This window comes from Martes martes, assembly GCF_963455335.1.
Source record: "Martes martes genome assembly, chromosome: 5".
Lineage (NCBI taxonomy): Eukaryota > Metazoa > Chordata > Mammalia > Carnivora > Mustelidae > Martes > Martes martes.
Genome location: NC_137892.1, coordinates 19673975 through 19696234, shown reverse-complemented (window position 1 = coordinate 19696234; position 22260 = coordinate 19673975). Strand labels below are relative to the sequence as shown.

Genomic DNA, 22260 nt, shown 5'->3' with positions numbered 1-22260 from the left:
AAGAGCTCCCCACACATGTGACCTGATAACACGTGGAAGGTGGTGGGGAGCAGAGAGTAGAGTACGAGCTAGAGGCCAGTGTTGCTTTGCCCAGCCTCGAGTGGCCGCCCCAACCTCCTAAGTCTCTGAAGTCGAGGACACATGGGCCTATCTCTGTGAGTTACTATGAGTTAGAGCAAATGTACAGAGCCTGACACTTCCAGGTTCTCAACGGGCATCTCCCTTCTCTGGCTGAAGGAAGCCCACCCGGGACACCGAGAGCCTGTTGTACACTAGTGGCTGCTGGGAATGCTCTGATGGAGACCAGGAGGTTGTGGCAGAGGACCCCTGGACACAAGGGCCTATGCCACCAGCCCCCTCATTGGCCCCTCCAGCTCACTGCATGGGGACAGCCCCAAAGCCATCACACCCACGCTCCCGGCTCGGCTCCCGGCTCAGACCAGGCCCACTGGGAGAATGCCCCAGTCCTTACCCTTACATAGTGCAGGAAATGGTAGACTTGGCAGTCCCAGGCTTCTCAAACCTTACAGAGCCCCAAAGAAGGCCCGCTTTCAGGACCAGGATTTGGGAAGCTCTTGGGGACCACGCTCGTAGGATGTTCTGTCTGGGGAGAGTGTTTCTGCATACCTAAGGCCCCGAGTCACATCGCACCAGTCTATCCAGTTAGTTTGTACCAACAGTGTGTTTGATGGTGAGCACTTGCTCCCTCACCCGGGGGCCTAGAGCTTGGATAACCAGAGTCAGGCACACACGGAGGCCCCTGGACACCCAGGCTCACGGGGCTCCCCTGGCTGGCAGCATTTCATGCATGTCATCCCACGCTGCTGCTGAGAGAACCAAGTGTGCCCTGGGAGCCCACCGGAAGGGGACACCTGGAAGCTTGTGCCTGGCTTCCTCCGGGCTCAGCCACGCACCTTCCCCTTTTGCTGATTCTACCCTGTGCTTCTGCTGAAATGCGCTGTAACGGTGGGTATGATGACGTCTGAGTCCTGTGAGTCCTTCCGGTGAATCACTGAGCCTGAGGCTGGTCTTGAGGACCCTGACCCACCAGGCCTGTGAGCTGGGTGTCAGTACTCATGTCAGCTCAGCCCTGGCCCTGGACTGCTGCTCCAGCCCCTGAGGGGGCTGGATATAGCCTCACTATTCCTTCCAGCCCCGGTCCAAGTCCTCCCTGCCCCCATGTTCCCTCCTACCAGCTTGGCTGGCCTTCCAGACCACCCCTATGCCCCCGTTCTCCCAGGACTCTGGGCTCCTGCAGCACATGGCAGCCTCTGTCCTGCAGTGCAAAGACCCATTCCAATCAGTTTCTCAACAGAGCATGGACTGTGTGGCCTCCACCGTGCCCTGAGACTCAGAGGATGTGGCCTGGGCCAAGAACTGTGTCCAGACCCAGGTGGAGCACTCTGACCCCCTTGGTCCTGCCCAATCTGGGTTTGGGGGCTGAGAATGCGAGGCCAGGGGGCCCTCTTACCTGGGACCAAGGTCCAGCCCGCCATCGCCCGGGGCAGAGCTCACGGTTGCAGGCCCGACGGCCCTCGGGCCGGGCGTCGTTGCAATGTTTGGTGTGCACGGAGCGGGTGGTGTTGTTGTGCAGGGGCTGTACGCAGCGCACAGAGCGAGCCTGCGTGCCCATCCGCCCGCAGCTCTGACTGCAAGGCTCCCATTCACCTGTGACCCACCTGTTGGGGCAGAGCAATAGGTCAGCCCCCTTGGAGAGCTGGCTGGGCTGTGGCCCAGGGGTGCAGAGAGAAGGCAACCTGCCTCCCCGGGGCATCTTCCCCTTTCTCAGGCAGACAGCCTAGAGCCTGATGGGGGCTCTGACTGAGATCTAGCAGGTGACACTGCTGCGGGCCCTGCTGGGGCCAGGTGGGGGCATGGAGAGCCCTGGTTATCTATCCCTTCTCAGGCTCCTGGCTCTGCCTTCTGCCCTCCGTGGTTGCCGACATCACAGACCCTTCAGGGCAGCAGGGTGGACTCCCACAGCACCTGTCCCCACTCAGCCCCCACAGGCCTAAGTACCAACCACCCTCTCCCCTCAGGGCCCTGCGAAAGGAACCTGGGCCCGGAAATGCAGCCCTGCCAAAGCCCTGGGCTAGAGAGGATCAAGGCTGCGGCTGCCGCAATGAGCGGCCTGGGGAATATCTACCACAGGACCTGAAGCAGGCCAGTCCCCACTGAGCCTCAGTTTCCCCATCTGGGCACTAGCACATGTCATCATCTCTAAGACACACATGACTGTTTCAGTGCAGCATGTGCAAAGCAGGGGTGCACTGCACAGCCTGAGGGGTCTTAGACCCCATGACACGTGCTGAGGGAGAAAGAACCCACCAACGTGGCAGGGGATGTCACGGCCAGCACCGCTCAGGGCCTAGAGCCCGCACCTGCCTCCCCAGGAGCCCCGGGGGTCTGCCTTCTCCAATCTCACGGGACCCCAGTCTGGGGTCTCTGAAGAAGGGACGCACAGGCCTGTCTCTCTGAGTTACTGGGGCTGGAGGAGCCAGGCGGCCCCAGACACTCACACTGGCTGGGAGCACTCCTGTGGGTTGCAAGCCCGGCGGATGGCTTTGGGCTTCGTGAGGGCGTCGCAGAAGCCTCGGTGTACCATCTTGTGGTCCAGCCTCCGGCGGCAGCCATACTTGGTGAACTGGGAGCCTGAAGACAAGAGCTTGAGGGGGCTCATGGGGCAGTGTGGCCCCTCCAGGGGGCATAGAGAAGCGGCTCCATGGGCAGCTTCAGCCCCTTTTCCCCCAGCCCTCTAATGGGGTGGGAGTCGGGGGGGCAATGTGCCAGGGCGGGGCCTTGGAGATGTCCAGCCTCATGTCCACCCAGCACCCCAGGCTCAGTGAGGGGGAGGCTGGGGAGAGTGGCCACCTTGTTCCCTGGTCTCTCAACTGGCTTCCTGGGGCAGGAGGGAGGGCTCTATTTCTTCTCCATTGCTCAGCCACGTATTCCACCTTGAATTAACCCACGTGGAGGCCCTGTGATGAGCCTGGAGATGGCTTAACACAGAAACATGGCCTGCAAGGCTCCTCTCACCACAGTCTAGGACAGCTCTTCTCAACGGGGAGATTTTGACATCAGGCAGTATCTGGGACACTTAGGTGTCACAACTCGGGGTTGGGGAGTGCCACTTGCAATCTAGCACATAGAAACTGGGGATGCTGCTCAACATCCTACAACGCACGGGACAGACCCCACAAGAATTATAAAGCCCACTGTGTCAACAACTCCAAGGTCTCTACACCCCAGGCTACCGGGTGAGACGCAAGACAATGTGGCTGGACAGCCTGATCAAAGCTGGGTATCTGGAGAGGTCCTAGAAAGCAGAGAATGGAGGGACGTTGGTTTAGTGGGAAGGCAGCAGAGTGGCTTCCAGGGAAGAGACAGCCTGTGCAAAGGCGCTGAGGCAGGAACATGGCATGTCCAGGAAAAGCAGCTAGGGCCAGTGTGGCCAGGGCCTGGTGGGCAAGGGGCGGGGGTACTGATGCAGTGGAAGAGGTCAGCAAGCTGCCCAGACCACACAGGCCATGAGGAGAATCTCGTCTTTATCTGAAGAGTGGAGGGAGCTGCTAAAACTATGGCACCAGGAAGGGATGCCAAGAAGGGACCTTTAAGAGGTCACACTAGGGGTGACAGAGGACACACAAGGGCCAGCTGGTGAGCAAGGATGGTGCCAGCACTGGGCAGACAGAACAGCAGATAGGTCCACGAGATACAGAAGAGGGAGAATCAGCAGGACATGCTCAAGGGAGGGTTAGGGGTGCCATCTGCACAGGTGGGAGCCCTACAGAAGGAGCTGTCCACCTGCCTGGGCCATGGGAGCAGTCTCCTCTTCTTTGGCAAAATCCTCTCAGTCCTCTAGGTGTGGGACCCTGATAGAGCCTGTCCTAGCCACCTGCTCTTGCCTCTTAGCTCGTCCAGCCCCTCAGGAGCAGTGAGCACGTGTGGGAGACCAGAAATCTCCTGCCCGTCTGTATGTCCCACCCAGCTGTGGACTCTTTGAGGTCCAGGGCAGGTGGGACACCTCTGCAGGAAGCCCCGCCCCTCCCAGGACAGTTGAGAGGCCCTTCTGAATGAACACGGGGAGTGACCTCCACAGAGGGGGGCCCTTTCCTGGTCTCCAGCATGACCTGAGTCCTTCCTGGGCCTGCCTCGTGAGGCATAATCCACCCACGCCACCCTCACACCAGCCTCCTGCCAGGCCAGCCCCTCTCTTCCTGATGCAGCACCATGCTGGTAATACCCACGCCCCACACGCCCTTCTGGCTGCCCTCGGCCCGCTGCCCCGAGCACCCTCATCCTGCCCACCCTCTGCCCCCCACCAGGTGGGTTGCTGCCTTGGCCTCCTGCCCCTGGGGCCAGGCTTCTGCTGAGCACATCCCTCAGGCCAGGCAGTCAGCAGGGCACCGTGGGCTCAGAAACCCCTTTTCCCAGGAGCACCCCCACCACCAGCTCTGAGAAAACCCTTCACCTCCACCGCAGGGCTTGGAGCAGGGAGTCCACTTCTTGAGAGCCCACTCATAGCCCACGGAGTCGTCCTCCAGGACGTTGTTGCCGTCTACGTTGAGTGAGTCCTCGTGGATCATGTACTTGTACGTCAGCGAGATCCGGGCATCTCCCTGTGGGATGACCTGCGCCCAGAGATGGCCATGAATGCGTCCGCCGTGCTGTCCACCCGCCCTCGCCGGCCAGTTTAGAAACACACACCCCAGCCCATGTATGGCCGGTTCCCTTTATGGGCCATGGTTATCTTCTAGAAAGTGTCCGAAAGCTTGGATTCGCCGATCCTGCACCATGGCTGGGGTGGGGAGCATGGGGCCAGGGTCCTGCCAGCCTCCTGTCAGGGTACTTTAACCCACTGTCATTACATAACCAAATTTTATGTATGTTTCTGTTCGAGTTTACCTTAGCTTATGTGGCTGACTTGTTCACACCACAGGCAGGTCGCTGAGGGCACTTCTGGGGGTGAAGTCCCCGCAAGTGAGGTGAGCTGAGCAGACAGGCACACACGTGTGACACACATGGATCCTGGGCTCAGGTGCCCAAACCCAACCACGGGGCACTCACCGTCACAGAGGAGCTAAAGGCCCGTGAGCCTTATCCAGAGTCTTTTTCATTTTTCCCAAATAAAACATCTTATTTCTGTGACGGAAATTAACTTCCGAAAAGCGATTAGAAAATCAAGTCCCCAGGGCGCTGGCTGGCTTCGTTAGCGGGATGGGTGTTTCTTGATCTTGGGGCTGTGAGTTTAAGCCCCACATTGGGTATAGAGATTACTTAAAAATAAAATCTTGGGGAAAAAAAAAGAAAAGAAAAGAAAACCAAGCCCCCTCTGGATTCTCATCACCAGAAGTGGGTCTTGGACACAGAAGAGTTGGGGCTTAGCCCTGCTTAGGGACAAAATCCTGTGTGACCTGGGTTTGGGAGGCTAACCTCCTGAACCCCATCAGTCACTACTGGGGCATTGCAAGGTTTGGATGGGATGGCAGACGTGAGCAGACATGATAAAAGGTGGCCACGAATGCCATTTGGAGGAGGAAACTGAAACCCTTAGAGGGGAGGGGTGGACTGCCGTCCCCTGGGGCCCAATGCCGAGCCCAGAGTCTCATGTCTCAGGGCTCCAAGTCTGACAGATGGAGACCCTTGCTCCAAAGGGCAGGCCAGGGGTGATTTCCAAGAGGGGTCCAAAGGATTCAGGGAGGCCCAGGGTCCCCAGGAAGCCCCTCCAACTCCATCCCCATCCCAGGCAGGCCTGGCCCCTGCCTCCACTTACCAGCACGGTGATGGTTCCGTGAAGGGGACCCATGGTTTGCAGCGTCTCCCGGCCATCCTCATCCCGGTACTCCCACTCCACGCCCATAGCGATGAAGGATTTGGAATTGGGATCCACGTCATTTTCTTCATTTAAAATGAACTTGCCTGTCTCCAGGTTCTTGACGGCTGAGAATGGCAGAAGACAGCCCCCACCCCCCACCATGATCACTCAGGGGCAGAAGCTGGGCACCCTGGAGAGAGAGGCCGACAGGGTCCACAGGTCTGGACTTGTGAGGGGAGTGATGGGGAGCAGATCCCCGTCTGCCCCAGCTGCCCTCTGCTAGGGGCCTGTGCCAGTGGAAGCCCAGATAGCCATGGGAGCCAGCCTCGGCCTCAAAGCTACCCTGCCCAGAGCCTTTTCCTGGGTCTGCCCCACAGTCCCTGGGGGTGTGGGGGTTTCATGCAGCCACTGTAGGGTCACCTCCTTCCAGTCGACTCAGAGCCACTGTTCCCCGCACCCCGCACCTGCCTCCTGGGTGCAGGGCATCTGCTGGACACTGGGGCGCAGGGCTGGGGTGAGGCTTCCTGGCCATGGGGTGAGCACAGGTCCAGCTGAAAGGCAGAATCTCCTCACCCCCACCTGGTGCCTCACGAGGTCCCTATACATCCTCAGAGACCTGGCTTGACCAGGGGGTGGCACGGGACACATGGAATACCCCAGGATCAGCAGGGGTCTGGGAGCCAATAACTGGCTGGTCAGGAAGCCCCATGCTTCCCGCAGTGTGGAAGGCAGCTACTGGGGGCCCCAGACAGGGATCCGAGGAGGAGGAAATCGTTCCCTGCACCAGTCTCCTGTAGTTCTCTGTGCACCCCACAGAGACACCCTCAACAGGGGCCTGCAGACACTCAACTGGCCACCAGCCCTGGCTCCTCTCACGCAGAGAGATCAGGCCTCAGACCTGGAGCCTGCAGCAGGAATGTGTTTAGATACAAGTGTCTGTCTCTCCCTTCAGGAACCAACTTTTAGATTTTCCTTCCACTTAAGGCAAGTGGTACTGGTTTTGCATTTTGGGTAGCAATATAAAGTTTCCTCTTAAAACAGGGAAGAAAGAACAATGTGCATTAAACAGAGTGGGGTGTTCGCTGTGTTGGTGGGGGTGCCAGACAGTGGCACTTGGGGAGCCCCTGACCCGGTCCGGTCTCCAGGGCACAAGGAGGAAGGTGGGGCCCAAACTGGGAGAATGGACTTGTCTGGATTTCCCCCATGACTCCCAGCATCACTTGGGACTTCAGCCCATGACCACCCAAGAGGGAGGGCCCAGGTGCCTTCAGAGGGTGGGGGTGAGGACAGGTGAAGGCCTGTGAGGGATCCCAGCAGTCTCGGAGGGCACGGTCCCACAGGCAGGCAGGTCACTCAGAGTAGTACGAGCTATCACATTTGCAAGAAATGCCAGAAAGCCCTATTCCAGGTGGCATCTCTTGAGTTTAAAATTAAACTAATTGGAAATACGCAAATACAGGTTGTAACTCCATCTGCAAACCAGCCCGGGTGCTTTCTTGTTGGTGTGGGGGCTGCTGCCCAGACACTGCTTGCAGACTCTGCCTGCCTTCCAGTGGGTAGGGGGAGCCTTCCCCCTTGGCCTTAAGATGGAAGAGGCGGTAGGCAGTCACCACTGTGTGGGCTAGGAGTACGGCATGCTTTAGACACATGCCCCTCCCTAGCTGCTGCCAGGAGCCCTCGGATTCCAGCCCCGGGCCTCTCCACCTGGAGAAGACCCCAGGAAAGATCCCCCAGGTGGGCTGAGCCAGGGACAGGGGAGGTGGAGCTGCAGCTGGGCCTCCCAGCCTGACCTCTGCTCCAGGGCTCTCTAGCCACACCCAGAACTTCCAGGCTTCAGAGACTCACACAGGTGGTGGCTGGTGCTGTCTGCCTCCTGGATAAGCAGGTGTCTGGCTCCTGCCGGGATTTCAAACATCTTGATGTAACCTTTGTTGGGATGTGGGAAAACAAAGCCAAGTGAGTCAGAAAAGGCCACTGGAATGCGGACAATGCACAGAGGGGTCTCACCCTCGAAGGCCATTCCAGATGGCCCCATGGTTCATGGGCTTGACCAACTGCCTGGACAAGGGCTGATGGGAAAGGTACTGTGTTCCAGCTGGCCAAAGCCCTTCTGCTCCTCAGGTGCTCAATGGGCCTTTTTCACGGGACACTTGGCGGGAATCCTCAGGATGAGCCCGGAGTCACACCTGGGCTTGAAGCTAAGATGCCCTATCTGGGAGGTAGACCCTCAGCAAACCGCTTGGCCTCTTAGACCTCAGCCACTTAATCTGCAAACTGAAGACCCCTGGGCTCTCATGGGACCATGGAAAATCACTCTGCACCCTGGTGGCGGCTCTGAGTCAAGGCCAAGGCCTTCTTCTAAGAGGCAAGCTGGAAGTGGCTTCTCCCCCTTTCAGACAGCGGTATAGTCATTGCAAGCCCACCCACAGGGCTGTTCTCCCAGAGCTCAGGTCGGCCCGGGACCCCCAGTTCCCCAGCCCCATCGTGTGGCTCTGTGGCCTGCCCAGGGAAGTCCTGCTGACAGCCAGCTGGAGGCAGGAGGCAGGGAGCAAAGGACCCAGAGCCCGGCTGGGCAGCTTTGGAAGGCAAGGGAGGGGTGCCCTATGCAGGGCCCAGCCCTCAAATAAAGACTGAGATCTGCCCTGTGCACCTGTATGTTGGCATTCACTGCCCTGACCCCTGAGACCCAGGTTTCTGTTCCCCTCCCAGCCTGGAGCCTGGCTCAGGCTGTACCTGACTTAGGCTCCCCCTCTCGTGCTCACCCCCCCACATCCTGCCAGGTACAGCAGAAAATCAGGCACCAGGGGGCAGAGGGAGGGGCTCACTCACCAAGCTTCTTGGGGGAGCGTGTGAATGTGCCCTTGACCACTTTGCAGTGGGTGTTGTCCCCTCCACACACGCCGCACTTGTCCTCCTGCTTGCTGGAGCCGATCACTCCGTCGCAGCCCACCTTCTACAGGAGGATGGGGTGCCGTGTGTACTCAACAGCCTTGCCCGCTCGAGCCCCCAACCCGATCTGTGCCCCCAGGACCCTGCCATCTGTTCCCCCTTGCAGCTCAGGCCCGCACCCCTCTTATAGGTTTCTGATGCAGAGGAAGGAGACTGGGCTTTGGAGCAAGACAGAACTTGTGTGCCTACCCACGGGCCACCAGTGCTGCTCCCTGCCCCTCCTCTGCTCATCTGGACAGTGTGACCTCAGAGGGCTCTGCACAGCCTGACTGGGGCCACCTGCCGAGCCTGGCCTGGCCTGGCGAGCTAGCCTCTGCACGGATGTCTCTGTCCCAGTGGCTGTGAATCAGACCTAGCCTCTGCCCTTCTCCCAGGGGCCACACAGTGCAGCCCAGCTGGGGCTCCCACCCAAAGTTTGGGACTGCAGGCCCCAAGAACACAATGCCCTCTTGAGTCTGTCTCTGGGGTGTCTGTGCAGGAGTTGACAAGAGTTGTGTGAGAACAACTGGACCTCCATTCATTCAAGAAATCCTCTCAATATCACCTACTCCAGTCAGAATTATTCCACACTAAGCAGGGTTGCTCCCTTGACCTGGGCCACCCAGCCAAGGTAGTAACAAGTTCAGGTTCTTCTACTCTCCACAGCTATGGCAGCATACCATTCCCAGGGCCAGGGAAACTCCACAGAAGGAGCTCCTGCAGGATGGGCCTGAGCATGTCACCTGAGGCCACTCTCTCCTAGCTCAGTCAAGGAAGACAGCCCATCCTCTGAGCTAGTCGGCTCCCTTTGCCTGTCCTAGAGTGCATCAGAGCATGACAGGTTTTCCTTTTTGCCGAGGCTGCCAGGAAGCTCAGAGCCAGTTTTCCCTTCAAGGTCATCCCTGCTACCTTCCTCTGGAAAAACCCACTTCTCCCTCTGCTCTTTGATTTCTGACTTTTGTCTCACAAGGGCCTTGCAGGGCAGGGGCTCTGCACCATGAAAAGGCTACAGAGGAGTGGTTCATGAATCATGTTTGAAGGTGTGGACAGACGTTGATGGTGTTTGGTCTTACCCATTCCAGTGTAATCATAAGCCTGTTGAATCATTTTTGAAAGTGAGCAGGGTGAAAAACAATCACTGAAATGAACACGCTCATGTTTATTTTAATGATTCCTGAGGGGAAGTGGAATTAGCCAAGGAAGACAATGTGATCTACCATGGAAAAAAGAAGACCAAATGAAAACATTGGTCTTTAAAGGTACCTCATCTTAACTACTGCTCACGTCTTCAATGTGGTCCCAACCCGTCTCCTTTGTTTTAGAACTTCTGCAATATGATCACATTAAGCATAAATATTTCTGTTTTCCAGTGATGCAAGAAATTGCTCATCCTGCTGTCGTTCCTTCAAAATCACCATTAATGAAATGTTTCATCTCCTCTTCTTCGACTGTCAATGGTGCTGTGAAGCTCTAGCCCCTGAGACGGTGAAATGGGTGCTCTGGCTTCTCTATTATGTTTGCGGCCATATCGCAGTTGCTGCTGAAAGCCACTTCTATTACTAAATGTAATATGGCTGGTGTTGGTCATGGTTCTAAACTTTTTCTGTGTCTTATGATGTTCTTTTTTTTTTTTTTAAAGACTTTATTTTATTTTAGACAGACACGGAAAGAGGATGCACGCACGAGCAAGGGGAAGGGAAGGAGAGAAAGAATCCCAAGCAGACTCCTGGCAGAGTGAGAGCCTGACACGGGGCTCAATCCCACCACCCTGAGATAATGCCCTGACCTGAAACCAAGTGAGACGCTCAACCGACGACTCCACCCAGCTCTACCCCCTCCATGTCTTATAATGTTTTGAGATCTTGAACTTGCTGGCTAGGGACAGGGTGCCCCTCCCTCATGCCTGCTTTTATGGGTAGCAAAGGGCTGGTCTGGGAGCACGTTTCATATGTAAACGTTTTTTTTTTTTTTAAATATTTTATTTATTTATTTGACAGAGAACACAAGTAGGCAGAGAGGCAGGCAGAGAGAGAGACAGAGAGGAGGAAGCAGGCTCCCCGCCGAGCAGAGAGCCCGATGTGGGGCTCGATCCCAAGACCCTGGGATCATGACCCGAGCCGAAGACAGAGGCTTAACCCACTGAGCCACCCAGGTGCCCCAGCACATTTCATATGTAAACCAACAATCCCCCATAACCACCTTGATCTGCCTCTCACGCACAAGCTGATACTTCCCCTGCCAGGAATCATCCCCAGGCCAGGTGATAGGAAGCCAGGGCCTCCCCTCCAGCCCAGATCCCGCCTATCCTCAACTGTTTCCTGGGTCCAGCCTGCCTTTCCTGAGGAAATCCCCATAAAACTCTGCCCCCCACCCCCTTTCTTACCCACCCCCAACCAAACCTGGTGCTTCCCCACGGGGCCCTGCATAGTGAGTTGAGCCCTTCTCTCAGGAAACCTAAGTAACCCGTTCTTCCTTCAATGGCACTGGCCTCTCTGCATTGTCACTAGGTCACCTCCATACATTAAAACCCTGCAGGAACAAAGTTGATGCTGCTGCCTCTATTCCTCCGTATGTGGTCTCACCACCTGAGCGGACTGTGCAGCGTGGCCTCCATGCCGGACTCAAGTAGGGTGGCTCACCACTGGTCCCTGGCCGCTGTGTCTGGAGGAGCCTCCTTTGCTGCGGGCTACCATCCTCCGTGAGCGGACAGAAGCTCTGAGCACAAGTCTGGCCACCCCGCACCCTACCTCCTCACTCCCCTGGCCTCGCCCTCTTTCTCTGGGGTGCCTGCGGCAACCTGCCAGGCTTTCTGCCTGAGGCCTCCTGAAGACCCCGTCTCTCAGGAAATGAGACAGAAGTCAGCCTCTATGATCCTACAATCGGTCCTGCCTCATCAGACTCCAGGGAGGCCTCCAGCTATTTCTAGGGAGCCTGGCAGAGGGCAGGCCTGTGCTCATGCCATGATGGTAATGCAAGGTTATTGCACTGTTGTTTCTTGTGACAGCCCGAGATTGAAGCCAAAGACGCAATAATGGAAACCCAGCAGGGCATTTCTACAGAGGACCGAACCAGCAAGCCCCATGGTGGGCCGCCCTGATGGAGAATGAGCCGTCTGGGCCCAGCAGAGTGCAAGAAGGTGGCAGCACTCTGCAATGGGTCGCCTGTGAACCACATGCGGCAGAATCACCAGGGAAGCATGTAAAATTCATGCACCTAGGCCCGGCCTCAAGCTATAGAGTCAGAACCTCTGAGGTGGGACCCTCAAGCTCCCCGGGAGCCCACAGACACACTCAAGTCTGAGGGCCCTTGGCACAGGGAAGAGATCGTGCTTTCCCTGTTCCAGGCACTGGTTCCGACACTTTGCATTAGCCTCCACGAGGCTGCCCCATAACCCCAGGAAGCCGACATCCTGAGCTGTGGCCCCCACACCCCTGTGCCCCCATCCCCACGGCACTCACCCTGCACTCCCCGCGCACACACAGGCTGAAGGCATCCTTATAAGAGCAGCGTGTCCCGTCGTGCACCATGCGCTTCATGGACACCACCTCCCCAGTCTCCCTGGACTCGCAGTACAGGTGGCATCTCTCCTTGGCTGGAAGGGAAGTGGCAGGGTGCTGGAGAGGAGGCCCAGCTGCACAGCTCGCTAGCTCCCCAAGTTTGCTCAAGAGAAGCACCATACAAGGGAGAAGCTCTCCCGAGACTCTTCTTGGGAAATACCTGGCCTTCACAGGCCTGCCCTGGGCCTGGGACAGAAAGTGAAAGGGGGCAGGTGACTACAACCCCCTTGGCGAGTCTGCCTTGAGGCCTTTGGCCCCAGGCTATTGGATTTAGGAAGAGCTTTTCCCAACGGAGCCAGGCTGATGTTGGCACAGATCCCAGAGGCTCTGACGGCCTTTCCCTCCAGACTGCAGCTCCTCTCCAGGATGGGGACCCTGTCTGTCCTGGCACCCACTCCTACGGTATGTTTAAAAATTCTCGGACTGGGCCCCCGTGGGCTCTGCTGATAGCCTTAGCCTGTCCACAACCTGGGGCATTGCCGCTGAGCACCTGCTCTACTCTGTCCCTGGGGGCTCACCGTCCCGGTGCTCGTGGGGCAGCCAGTGGTGCTGGGCATCGCCGTGCTCGAAATACAGGTCCCACTGCCGGCACTGCTCCTCACGGAAGTCAGCCAGGGCATCAGGGCAGTCCTGGGAGTTGCAGAGCTGGAAATCGTAGGCAAGGCCTGAACAGGTGCGGCCCCCGTTGGCTGGGCTGGAGGAGAAAGAGGAAGGCCTTGTAGCTCCGTGCCACCAGGAAGAGGCCAGCACATGGGGTGCCACTTGTCCTGAATTTCAGGTGTGGGAGGCAGCTGTGCAGAGTGAAGGGACCCAGCCCTGCCCTGTTCTAGCTGCAGGGCCCAGGCAATCCCCCTCATCCATGAAGCATAAAGGGACTGGTAATCCCTCCCTCTGGGACCCCCACAGGAAGGCAGCATCAGCTGGGCCCCCGTGCACCCCCACGCCCAGCTCCCATCACTGTGACTGAACCAACAGTGGGCTATGGCTGGCTGTTCTGGCTCTGCCTTTCCTGAGACATGAATCCCAAGATGGAGGAGGTGAGGGAGTCTCCTCCACATCTGGGCTTAGGACTGTGCCTGACCCATGGTGGGAACTCAAAGAACAATTCCAAACCAGCAGAATCCTGCTGCGTAAGTTCCCAACAAGGGTCGGGAATGCAGCAGACACTATTCTCTGGCTTCCCCCCACCTCAGAGACCCAGGGCTGACTTTCCCTAATCCCCTCACTTCTCTGAGAACAGCACTCACCCACAAAGCACTAGCCCCATGGCAAGGGCCAGAAAAGGTGCCGGCCGTGGGACTGCACCCCAAGAAGAGCTGGGAACTTCAGCGCCGCCATCTGCCTGGCGTGGCAGTGTGGAGCAGGACCTGAGGCCCCACTGGAGACTTGGGCAAGGGTCACACCCTACCTACATAACAGGGTGGTCAGTACGGCTGTGCATGGCACAGCAGAGTGGACAAGGAATGAGGCTGGCATCCTCGAGGCCCCTCCCCAGGGCCACGTTCTTGAGGGAAGGTGGTGGGGAAAAGTGATATAAGACACCTGTGGAGAAAACAGCAGGAGACACCCAAGATGGGGTGGATGAAAAAAAGGAGCAGCTCTGAGATTTACACCATGGCCACTACCCATGGGGGTCACCGACAAGGGCATCCCCTCGATAGGAGTAGGGAGCAGCAGGAAGGAGGTGTACTGGTTCCAATGGAGAGCCATGCAAACTCCAAACTAGAAAGTAGGCTGGAGAATTCAGGGAAGGTGGGCAAGGAAGACCAAGTGCAGAGCTGGAGACTAGACCGCCTGTGGTTCTGCGGTCACAGAGTGGCGAGCACGAAGGACACACGGAGCCCAGGCCAGCAAGCAGGGGCAGCTGGGAACTGTGCAGCGTTGCCACGCTGGCCTCTGTGCTTCAGGAAAGGATGCAGACAGAGAAACAGGGAGCCACAGCTATAGTTGGGACAGTGCGCAGGCTCACGGTCACCCCCGTCACCCCTGGGGAGGATGCACGAAAGAGGAGGCACGTGGGGCCTGCCTAGGCTACTGACACAGAGGCTGCGTGGAGCCCAGGAGCTCTGAAAGGCTCTGGGCCCTGCAGCTGCCTGATGATGGTGGGAACAGTTGTCACTGCTCCCTGACAGTGCTGTCTGACCGTCACTATTGCGGAGGGAGCACTGACACTGGGCCTGACGGCTGACACGAACAGACAGCTCCTGTCACAGCTGCGCTGGTCTCTTGCTGCCACCAAGGAGGCTGGGGCAGCTGGAGTAGAAACTCCCTAGAGCACACAGGTGCAGAAGGACAGAAGGACATGGAGCCCACCTCCCTAACCTCAAGACTGGCCTGGTGATGAGTCCTCTGGAGCCGAAGTGCCCAGAGTTAGGCACCAGGCTTCAGGGCCTGGTCGCTGGGGCACTGGGCCAGATTTGCCCTCTCAGCTGTGCAGCCTGGACCCAAGTCACTCCATCAGCACATGAAGAGGCAGGAGAGACTCATCACAGGTCCTGAGCCTTGCTGCATGCCAGGCACTGTGCTGTGGGTTGGGAACCCTGGTGGTCCTCACCCAGCACCCTAGAGCCTCCGGGGTCCTAACATCCTGTCTTATCAATCTCCTTTGTCATCCCGAGGCAGGCATAATAGCCCCAGGACTGCTTGAAAAGAGCAGGGTGGGGTACTTTGCACCTTACCAGGATGGGGCCTGGAGCCCTTGGGTAGGAATTGGTCAGAAGCAGGCAGATAGTTCTCCAGGCATGAGCTGGTGCCCCTGGGGTTTGGGCTTTCCCACTGCTGGACCCCAGGGCACAGTCCCTTCCAGACCAATGTGGACTCAACCTCTCTGCCCAGAGCTGAGAGTGCTGACCCCCTCTGGCTCCCTGGGGGCTGGTTTGGGGCCTGGCCAAGCAGGGTGTGGGAACTGCAGCAGAGGCTGGAACCCAGCCTATCTGGAAGGGCCCGAGGGCCCGTGTGCCTGAAGGCTTAAATTTTGGGGTCACGGGCTCCTTTGAGAAGTTGATATGCAACTAGAGCTCTGCTCCCTGAGAAAAACACACATGAACATAAAGTCATACCCAATCCTGCAAGGCCGTGGTAGGATCCAAGGCAGGGTGATGAACCTAGGACTCAGGCTTAGGGCCCCAACCCAAATATCGAGGGGGTCCAAGTGGGTGGAAGAGGTGAATGAAGATGGCTGGGTCAGGCTGCCCCATGAAGGGGCTGGTCTGAGTCGTTCATCGCCCATCGCCCAGGCCTGTATTTCCACCTGGTGTTGCAGGGATGCCCAATCTGGAAGTTGGAAATAAGATTCTCTCTCTCTCTTTTTTTTAAAATGTGAAATTCCAGATATTTTTATATTTTCCTGTAAACCAGGATCTTTAAAACACCAAGCAAGCCAAAGAAAGACAAAGCCATACGTCTTCTGGCAGCTGTGGGGCCTCCCTAGAGTAGGTGGAAGACCAGAGCGAGTGGTCATCTGTGGGGGGTCCTGTTTGTATGACTGTACGTGCACCCACAATCAATCCATGAAGTAGGCTGCCTGAGGCCCGTGGGGCTCACTGAGGCACCCTGCATCACAAAGTGCTGCAGGGGCCCAGGGGACACACACAGACCTGTGTGCCCTCCCTGTGAGCTCTCCCTTTCCCCGGGCAGTGCATTGGGCGAGGCACGGTGCAGGACTGGTGAGGCCCAAACCTTTGAGATATTCACAGAGTGGGCTGTCATGGAGGGGCATTAAAGGAACCTAAGGGAGGACAATAGAGCACAGAATTTGGGGTTTGTATAGGAGGCAGGAGGAGGAGCACAGCTGGGGGTGGGAGCCTGGCAGGCACGGGGGCACCCTCCCTAAGCAACCCCTATCATACATGCCCAGGATGGCATGTTGCTGACCCTTCTTCTTGCCTGGCATCTGGGAGCCCAAGAGAGCCCTCTTCCTTAACCCCATTGCTGCTACACCTTCTGTCTTCCATGTCCTTGACTAAGAAGGGCTGAGTAAGTCAGTATCTAGAGCAGGGTGTGCTCTAGATCGGTGTGCCAGGTCGGGGGGAATGGCCCCAGGCCAGCGGCCTAGGAGACAAGGTTGCAGGTGTCCAGGGCTGGCTCTGCCCCAGCAGGCTGTGTGATCTAAGGCAAGACCCTCCCCTCTCTGAGTCTCTGCTTGCTCCCAGGGATGGTGATGAGAAGCCCGGGCTGCCTGCCTTCACACCCTCTCCAGAAGTGGTGGACAGCCATGGCGGCCTTGCAGGATAGGGCTGGCTGGCAAGGGGCCTTGGGGACCTCAGCTACCACACAGGAGGGTGGGAAACAGTGGGGCCAACTCACTGTGGGTTGTCACACTGGCGGGTCCTGAACTTCACGCCTGTGCCGCAGGTGCGCGAGCAGGAGCCAAACGGACTCCAGGCGCCCCAGTTGCCATCCCGTTTGAGGATGTCAGGGGTCAGCCAGATGCAGTGTCCTTTAAAGCAGTGCTGCAAGACAGAAGGTCACTCCTATGACCCACTGTTCCAGGGCCACTTGGATGCCCCATACTCTTCAGTCTGCTGTTCCCTTGATGTCTGCTTGGCCCTGGAGGCACTGGAAGAGCGCACCCCACACCCTCTAGAAGCTCAGAGCCCTGTCAGGAGTCCCAGCAAGATGCTGGCCTGCCCTGCTCCCCTCCCCCAACTGCCGCCCACAGTCCTCCCCTCCCCCTGGCCACCCACAGTCCTCCATGTATTGTCAAGCCCACTCTGTCCTCTTGGCCCGAGCCTGTCCCACACCCCACACCGTGTCTCTGGGTGACGCCAAAGGCATGCCCACAGAGGGCAATTCATGAAGAAACAACCAGCAGGTCAGGCCAGTGACTCCAGAGACGTACAGAACCTACCTGCTTATGTTTATTTTATTTTATTTTTTTTTAAAGATTTTATTTATTTACTTGACATAGAGAGATCACAAGGAGGCAGAGAGGCAGGCAGAGAGAGAGGAAGCAGGCTCCCTGCTGAGCAGAGAGCCCGACGCGGGGCTCGATCCCAGGACCCTGAGATCATGACCTGAGCCGAAGGCAGAGGCCCCAACCCACTGAGCCACCCAGGCGCCCCCCTGCTTACGTTTAAAGGACATACAATGGAAATGAAGGTCGGGTGACAAGCTGACACAGTAAACATTCATGAATGCAGTGGGCAGAACACCGGCACTCAGGGAACACAGACCTACAGCTCGAATGTGTTCACACTGCTCTCTAGCCTCCCACAGGGAGGACGCTTACACAACTTAGGACCACTTTAGGAAGATGATTACAACATGTAAAAATACTGCATCAGATCTAAAATGGAATACTGATATAGAACAAGAAAAGATATCACAAAAAGTTAAAAATTTAACAATGGACCAATATGACACACAACCAAAAGCAGATAACAAGGATGTTTTTCAAATGAACCAACTGACACAACTTCTCCTGCAGTTCCAACGGCATACTACTTGTCCATCCCCTCTTCATCTGACCCCCGAGCCGTGGGTATGAGTGCAGGAGGCAGACGGACTCCAGGTGCCCTGGCTGCTGTCTGGTTTCAGGATGTCATTTTGCAGGTCTGTCTTCCACACGGAGAATAGAAAAATAATGCCACCATTTCTCGGCAAACTATCTCTGTAAGGACCGGTGGCTATTTTGGCTACGTGATCTCAGTTTTAACTCTCAGCTCTGCCCCTGGGGCATGAACTCAGCTATGGACAACACATCAGTGAATGGACATGACTGTGTCCCAATAAAACCTGATTTATGAAAACAGGCAGCAAGTGGAAACGTCTATAGGGGACCTATAAGGAGGTCAGTGAACTCCCTCCTCAGGAAGATAATTGTTGAACTGGTGAGCGTTATTTTTAAAAATAACAACCACTTAAAGTATCTGGAAGTTGTCCTGAAGTCGATACAACAAAGGGAGAAACGTGTATTCAAGAGCATCTATGAAATCTTGGTAAGAATAGTGGAAGTCTGTGGCATTTGGCCACAACTGCTGCCCATACCTTCCCCAGTTCAGGGGTCCAGAAGCTTTATGGCCTAGAAGATGGAACTATTTATCCTCCCTGCTGCTAGTCTGGGGCTACGGTTTGACCCAGGAAAAGGCACGCCAACTGGCACCTCCCAATTCATAATTCTGTGCTGCAGAAAGTCAACTCCAGGCAGTAGAGGCCAAGAGGACCGGGGCTCCCACTGCTGGGTGAAGACTCTACCCCAGAGATGTCAGGCCAAGAATACTGGACCCTGACAGCCCCTTTCCCAGCTTGCTTCTAGGGCAGAGGCCTCCTTCTAAAAAGAAAAATCCAAGAAGAATAGGGGCTGCCATCCACAACCAGTGATGCACTCGTAGGCCAAGCTGTCACTCTGGGAGAAGTGGGCCACCTTTTCCCTCATTCAAGTGCAGTGGCGCAGTGGTCTTCCTAGAGGGAGAGGCAGAATGGCCAGTTCCACAGTTCTCCCTAAAAGGACTGAGCTTATTTGGAGCGGAGCATGTGCAAGCTCATACCTACAGGCATTGTCTAAAACAACAGAAATCTTGGTAGTTGAGCAACTAAGAAGAGACCAGAAGTTCCAAGATGCTAGCAGCAGTAAGTAAATTGGTAAAACAACCAAAAGCATAATAGAAAGAACCAAGGAAAAAGAGCTAAGGGCCCTCCTGGGGTCTGAGCAAGGCTCAAAGACTGGCAACATCTTGCTTCTGTGAAAGGCTCAGAATTTCACTGGATCATACCGTGGATAAGTTGTACTTGAGAGCATGCTCAAAATCACATGGAAACCAGTTAGCCGCTAGTGAAAACTAACTGGGTGACACCCGTAGAGATGGAACAGCCAGAAGCTTACCAGGAAAATCAGAGAAGGACAGAGAGAACGGCGAATACCACTGTCCTGGGGTGGGAGTGGGGGGCTGTCTGGTCAGGGAGACGACGCACAGGCCCAAGGCTGTGGCCGCTGGGTTGGGGGCAGTATCAGTGGCTGCACACTGCAGGGCAAACAAAGTTTATGGAAACAGTGCAGCCGAGTTGCTACACAAATAAACAAGCGAACAACAGCACGACAAGGTCCAGGGCATCATCAACATCCAGAGTCTCTTCAATATATTATCCACAATTTCCAGTTCCACCAAAATTTCTGAGACATGAAAAGAAACAGAAGAGTGTGATCCACACGTGGGAAAGTAAGCAGGTGACAGAAACTACTTTTGAGGAGGTCCAGATGTTGGACTTGGCAGGCAGATTTCAAAACAGCTCCAAGAACAAAAGGGAACCATGTCTAAAAAACTGCAGGTGAGGAAGGGACAATGTCTCACCAAAGAGAGAACATCAGGAAAGAGGCAGAAACTACTACAAAAAATGTAAACAGAAATTCTGGAGTTGAAAGGTCAAAAACTGAAGTGGTAAATTCACCAAGGGCTCAGCAGTAGATCTGAGCTGACAGAAGACAGAGCCCATGAACTTGAATACAGATCAGTAGCAATTCTGCAATCTGACGAGTGGGGAGAAAAGAGAACAAATAAAAATAAACAGACTTCTGGGAAACATGGTGGAGGGGGTCACTGAGGTGTTAGAAGGAAAGGAGACAAAAAGGAGCAGAAAATATTCAGAGACATGATGGCTGAAAACTTCTAAAATTTGATGGGGTAAAAAAATTAACCAATACACCCCCAAAATTTAACAAACTCCAAGTAGAATAAATGCAAAGACAGCTATACCCCAACACATGATATTCAAGTTGGTGAAAGACAAAGAAAATGCCAAAAGCAGCAAGAGGAAAATGGCTCATCATATATAAGGAAAGCCCAATAAAATCAAGAGCTGACGTTTACTCAGAAATAATGGAGGTCAAGGCAGTGGCGTTAACCAAGGATAACCAATAAAACTATCACTCAACAATGAAGGTGAAATAAAAATATTCCCACACAAACAAAAACAGGAGAATTCATGGCTAGCAGACTGCCCTGTAGGAAAATACTAAAGGAAATTATTCAGGCAGAAAGCAAGTAATGCCAAAAAATAATTCAAATTCACATGAAAAAAAAAAAAAACAGAGTGCTGGAAATGGACAATTTTCTAGAAAAACACGGACTACCAAAACTGATTTAATAAGATACAGAAAACCAGAATAGACATATAATAAGTAAAGAGATTAAATGATTGATTTAAAACTTCCCCCAAATAATAGCCCAATCCTAGATGGCTTTGATGGTGAATTTTACCAAATGTTTAAAGAAAAATTAACACCACTCCTTTATGAACTCTTCCAAGATACAGAAGAAAAAAGAAATTCCCCAGTTCATTCTATGATGCTAGCATTACCCTGACACCAAAACCAGACAAAGGCACCACAAAAAAACCCTGTAGACCAATATCTCTTATGAAAACAGACACAAAAATCCTCAACAAAATCCTAGCAAACCAAATCTAACAGCATATTAAAAGTTTATACACCACAACCAAGTGAAGTTTATCCTAGGAGTGCAGGGTTTAATATCTGAAAATCAATCAACATAATAAGCCATATTAATAGGATAAGGAACACACTGTATGATTGCCTCAAGACTCAAAAAAAGAAATCTGGCAATAGCCAACATACTTTCCTGAAAACACACACACACACACACACACACACACCCCGTCAGACAAGGAACAGAAGAGAATTTCCTCAATCTAATAAAGAACATCGAGGAACTATCCATGGAGCTCACATCATGCTTAATGAAGAAGGAATGAACGATTTCCCCCTGTGATCAGGACCAAGACTTCTAGTTAACATTGTACTGGAAATTCTAGCCAGGACAAGCAGCCCAAGAAAAAGAAATAAAAGGCATCCAGATTAGCAAAGAAGAAGTAAAACTATCTCTATTTGTAAATGACATAATCTCACATATAGAAACTTCTAAGAATCCACTAAAAATCTATTAGATCTAATAAAGATATTCAGTGAGATTGTAGGGCACAAGATCAGTATAGAAAAATCAATTGTATGTCTATGAACAGTTAATCCTGTGAATGAACCGGAAGTTGAGAATCTATCTACAATAGCATCAAAAGAAGAAGAAAACGCCTTAGTAATTAACTGAACAAAAGTATAAAACATGCACAATGAAAACTACAAAACACTGTTAAAATAAAGATCCAAATAGACAGAAAGACATCCAATGTTTATGAATCAGACTGTTAATATGTCAATACTCTAGAATCAATGCAATCCTATCAAAATTCCTGCTGCAGTTTTGCAGAAATTGAAAAACTCCTCCTAAAATTGATATGGACATCCTCACCAATACTTATTTCTTGTCTTTTGGGTTCTAGCCATTCTGACAGGTCAAAGGACAGGAAACACGCAAAATAATCTTGAAAAAGAATAAAGTGGGACAACTTGCATTTCCCTACTTCAAAGTTTAATACGAAACTATAGTAATCAAGAGAGTGTGGCTCTGCCATTAGAATAGACAAACCTACCGAGGGAACAGAATGCAGAGTCCAGAAATGAACACTTAAAAGTGGTCAGTTGGTTTCCAACAAGGGTAACAAGATGATTCAACAGAAAGGGAACAGCCTCTTCATCAATGATGCTGAGATGACTGGATGTCCACATGCAGAAGGATGAACTTGGACACCTACCTCACACCTTGCACAAAAGTCAACTGAAAATGGATCACAAACCTAAAGGTAAGGGCTATCCTCAGAATGCAACACAGGAATAGATCTTCCTGACCTAATGGCAATGGTTTCTTAGATATAACATCAAAAGCACAGGCAACAAAAGAAAAAAAATAGATAAATTGGATCTCACCAAAATTAAAACTTTTTGTGCATGAAATGATAGTGTCATGAAATTGACAAGAATACTCACAAAACAGGGGGAGGGGGAAGTATATGTAAACCATCTATCTGCTAACCCCGATAAGTGACTTGTATTCAGTATATATAAAGAACTCCCATAACTCAAAAATAAAAGATAAATAAGTCAATTAAAAA

At 54.0% G+C, this 22260-nt stretch overlaps 1 protein-coding gene across 1 annotated transcript in view; it reads right to left on the bottom strand.

Annotated features, from left to right (window-relative positions):
* The window catches only part of ADAMTS2 (ADAM metallopeptidase with thrombospondin type 1 motif 2), a gene marked incomplete at both ends in the record, with an annotated part of 216512 nt that overhangs the window by 7961 nt on the left and 186291 nt on the right, over positions 1 to 22260 (bottom strand). Inside the window, 9 exons of the mRNA XM_080804804.1 lie at positions 1472 to 1679; positions 2520 to 2652; positions 4472 to 4631; positions 5774 to 5940; positions 7661 to 7741; positions 8645 to 8768; positions 12202 to 12335; positions 12819 to 12994; positions 16606 to 16751. Of these exons, the coding sequence (XP_080660930.1) occupies positions 1472 to 1679; positions 2520 to 2652; positions 4472 to 4631; positions 5774 to 5940; positions 7661 to 7741; positions 8645 to 8768; positions 12202 to 12335; positions 12819 to 12994; positions 16606 to 16751 (1329 nt within the window). The remainder of the gene's footprint in view (positions 1 to 1471; positions 1680 to 2519; positions 2653 to 4471; positions 4632 to 5773; positions 5941 to 7660; positions 7742 to 8644; positions 8769 to 12201; positions 12336 to 12818; positions 12995 to 16605; positions 16752 to 22260) is intronic.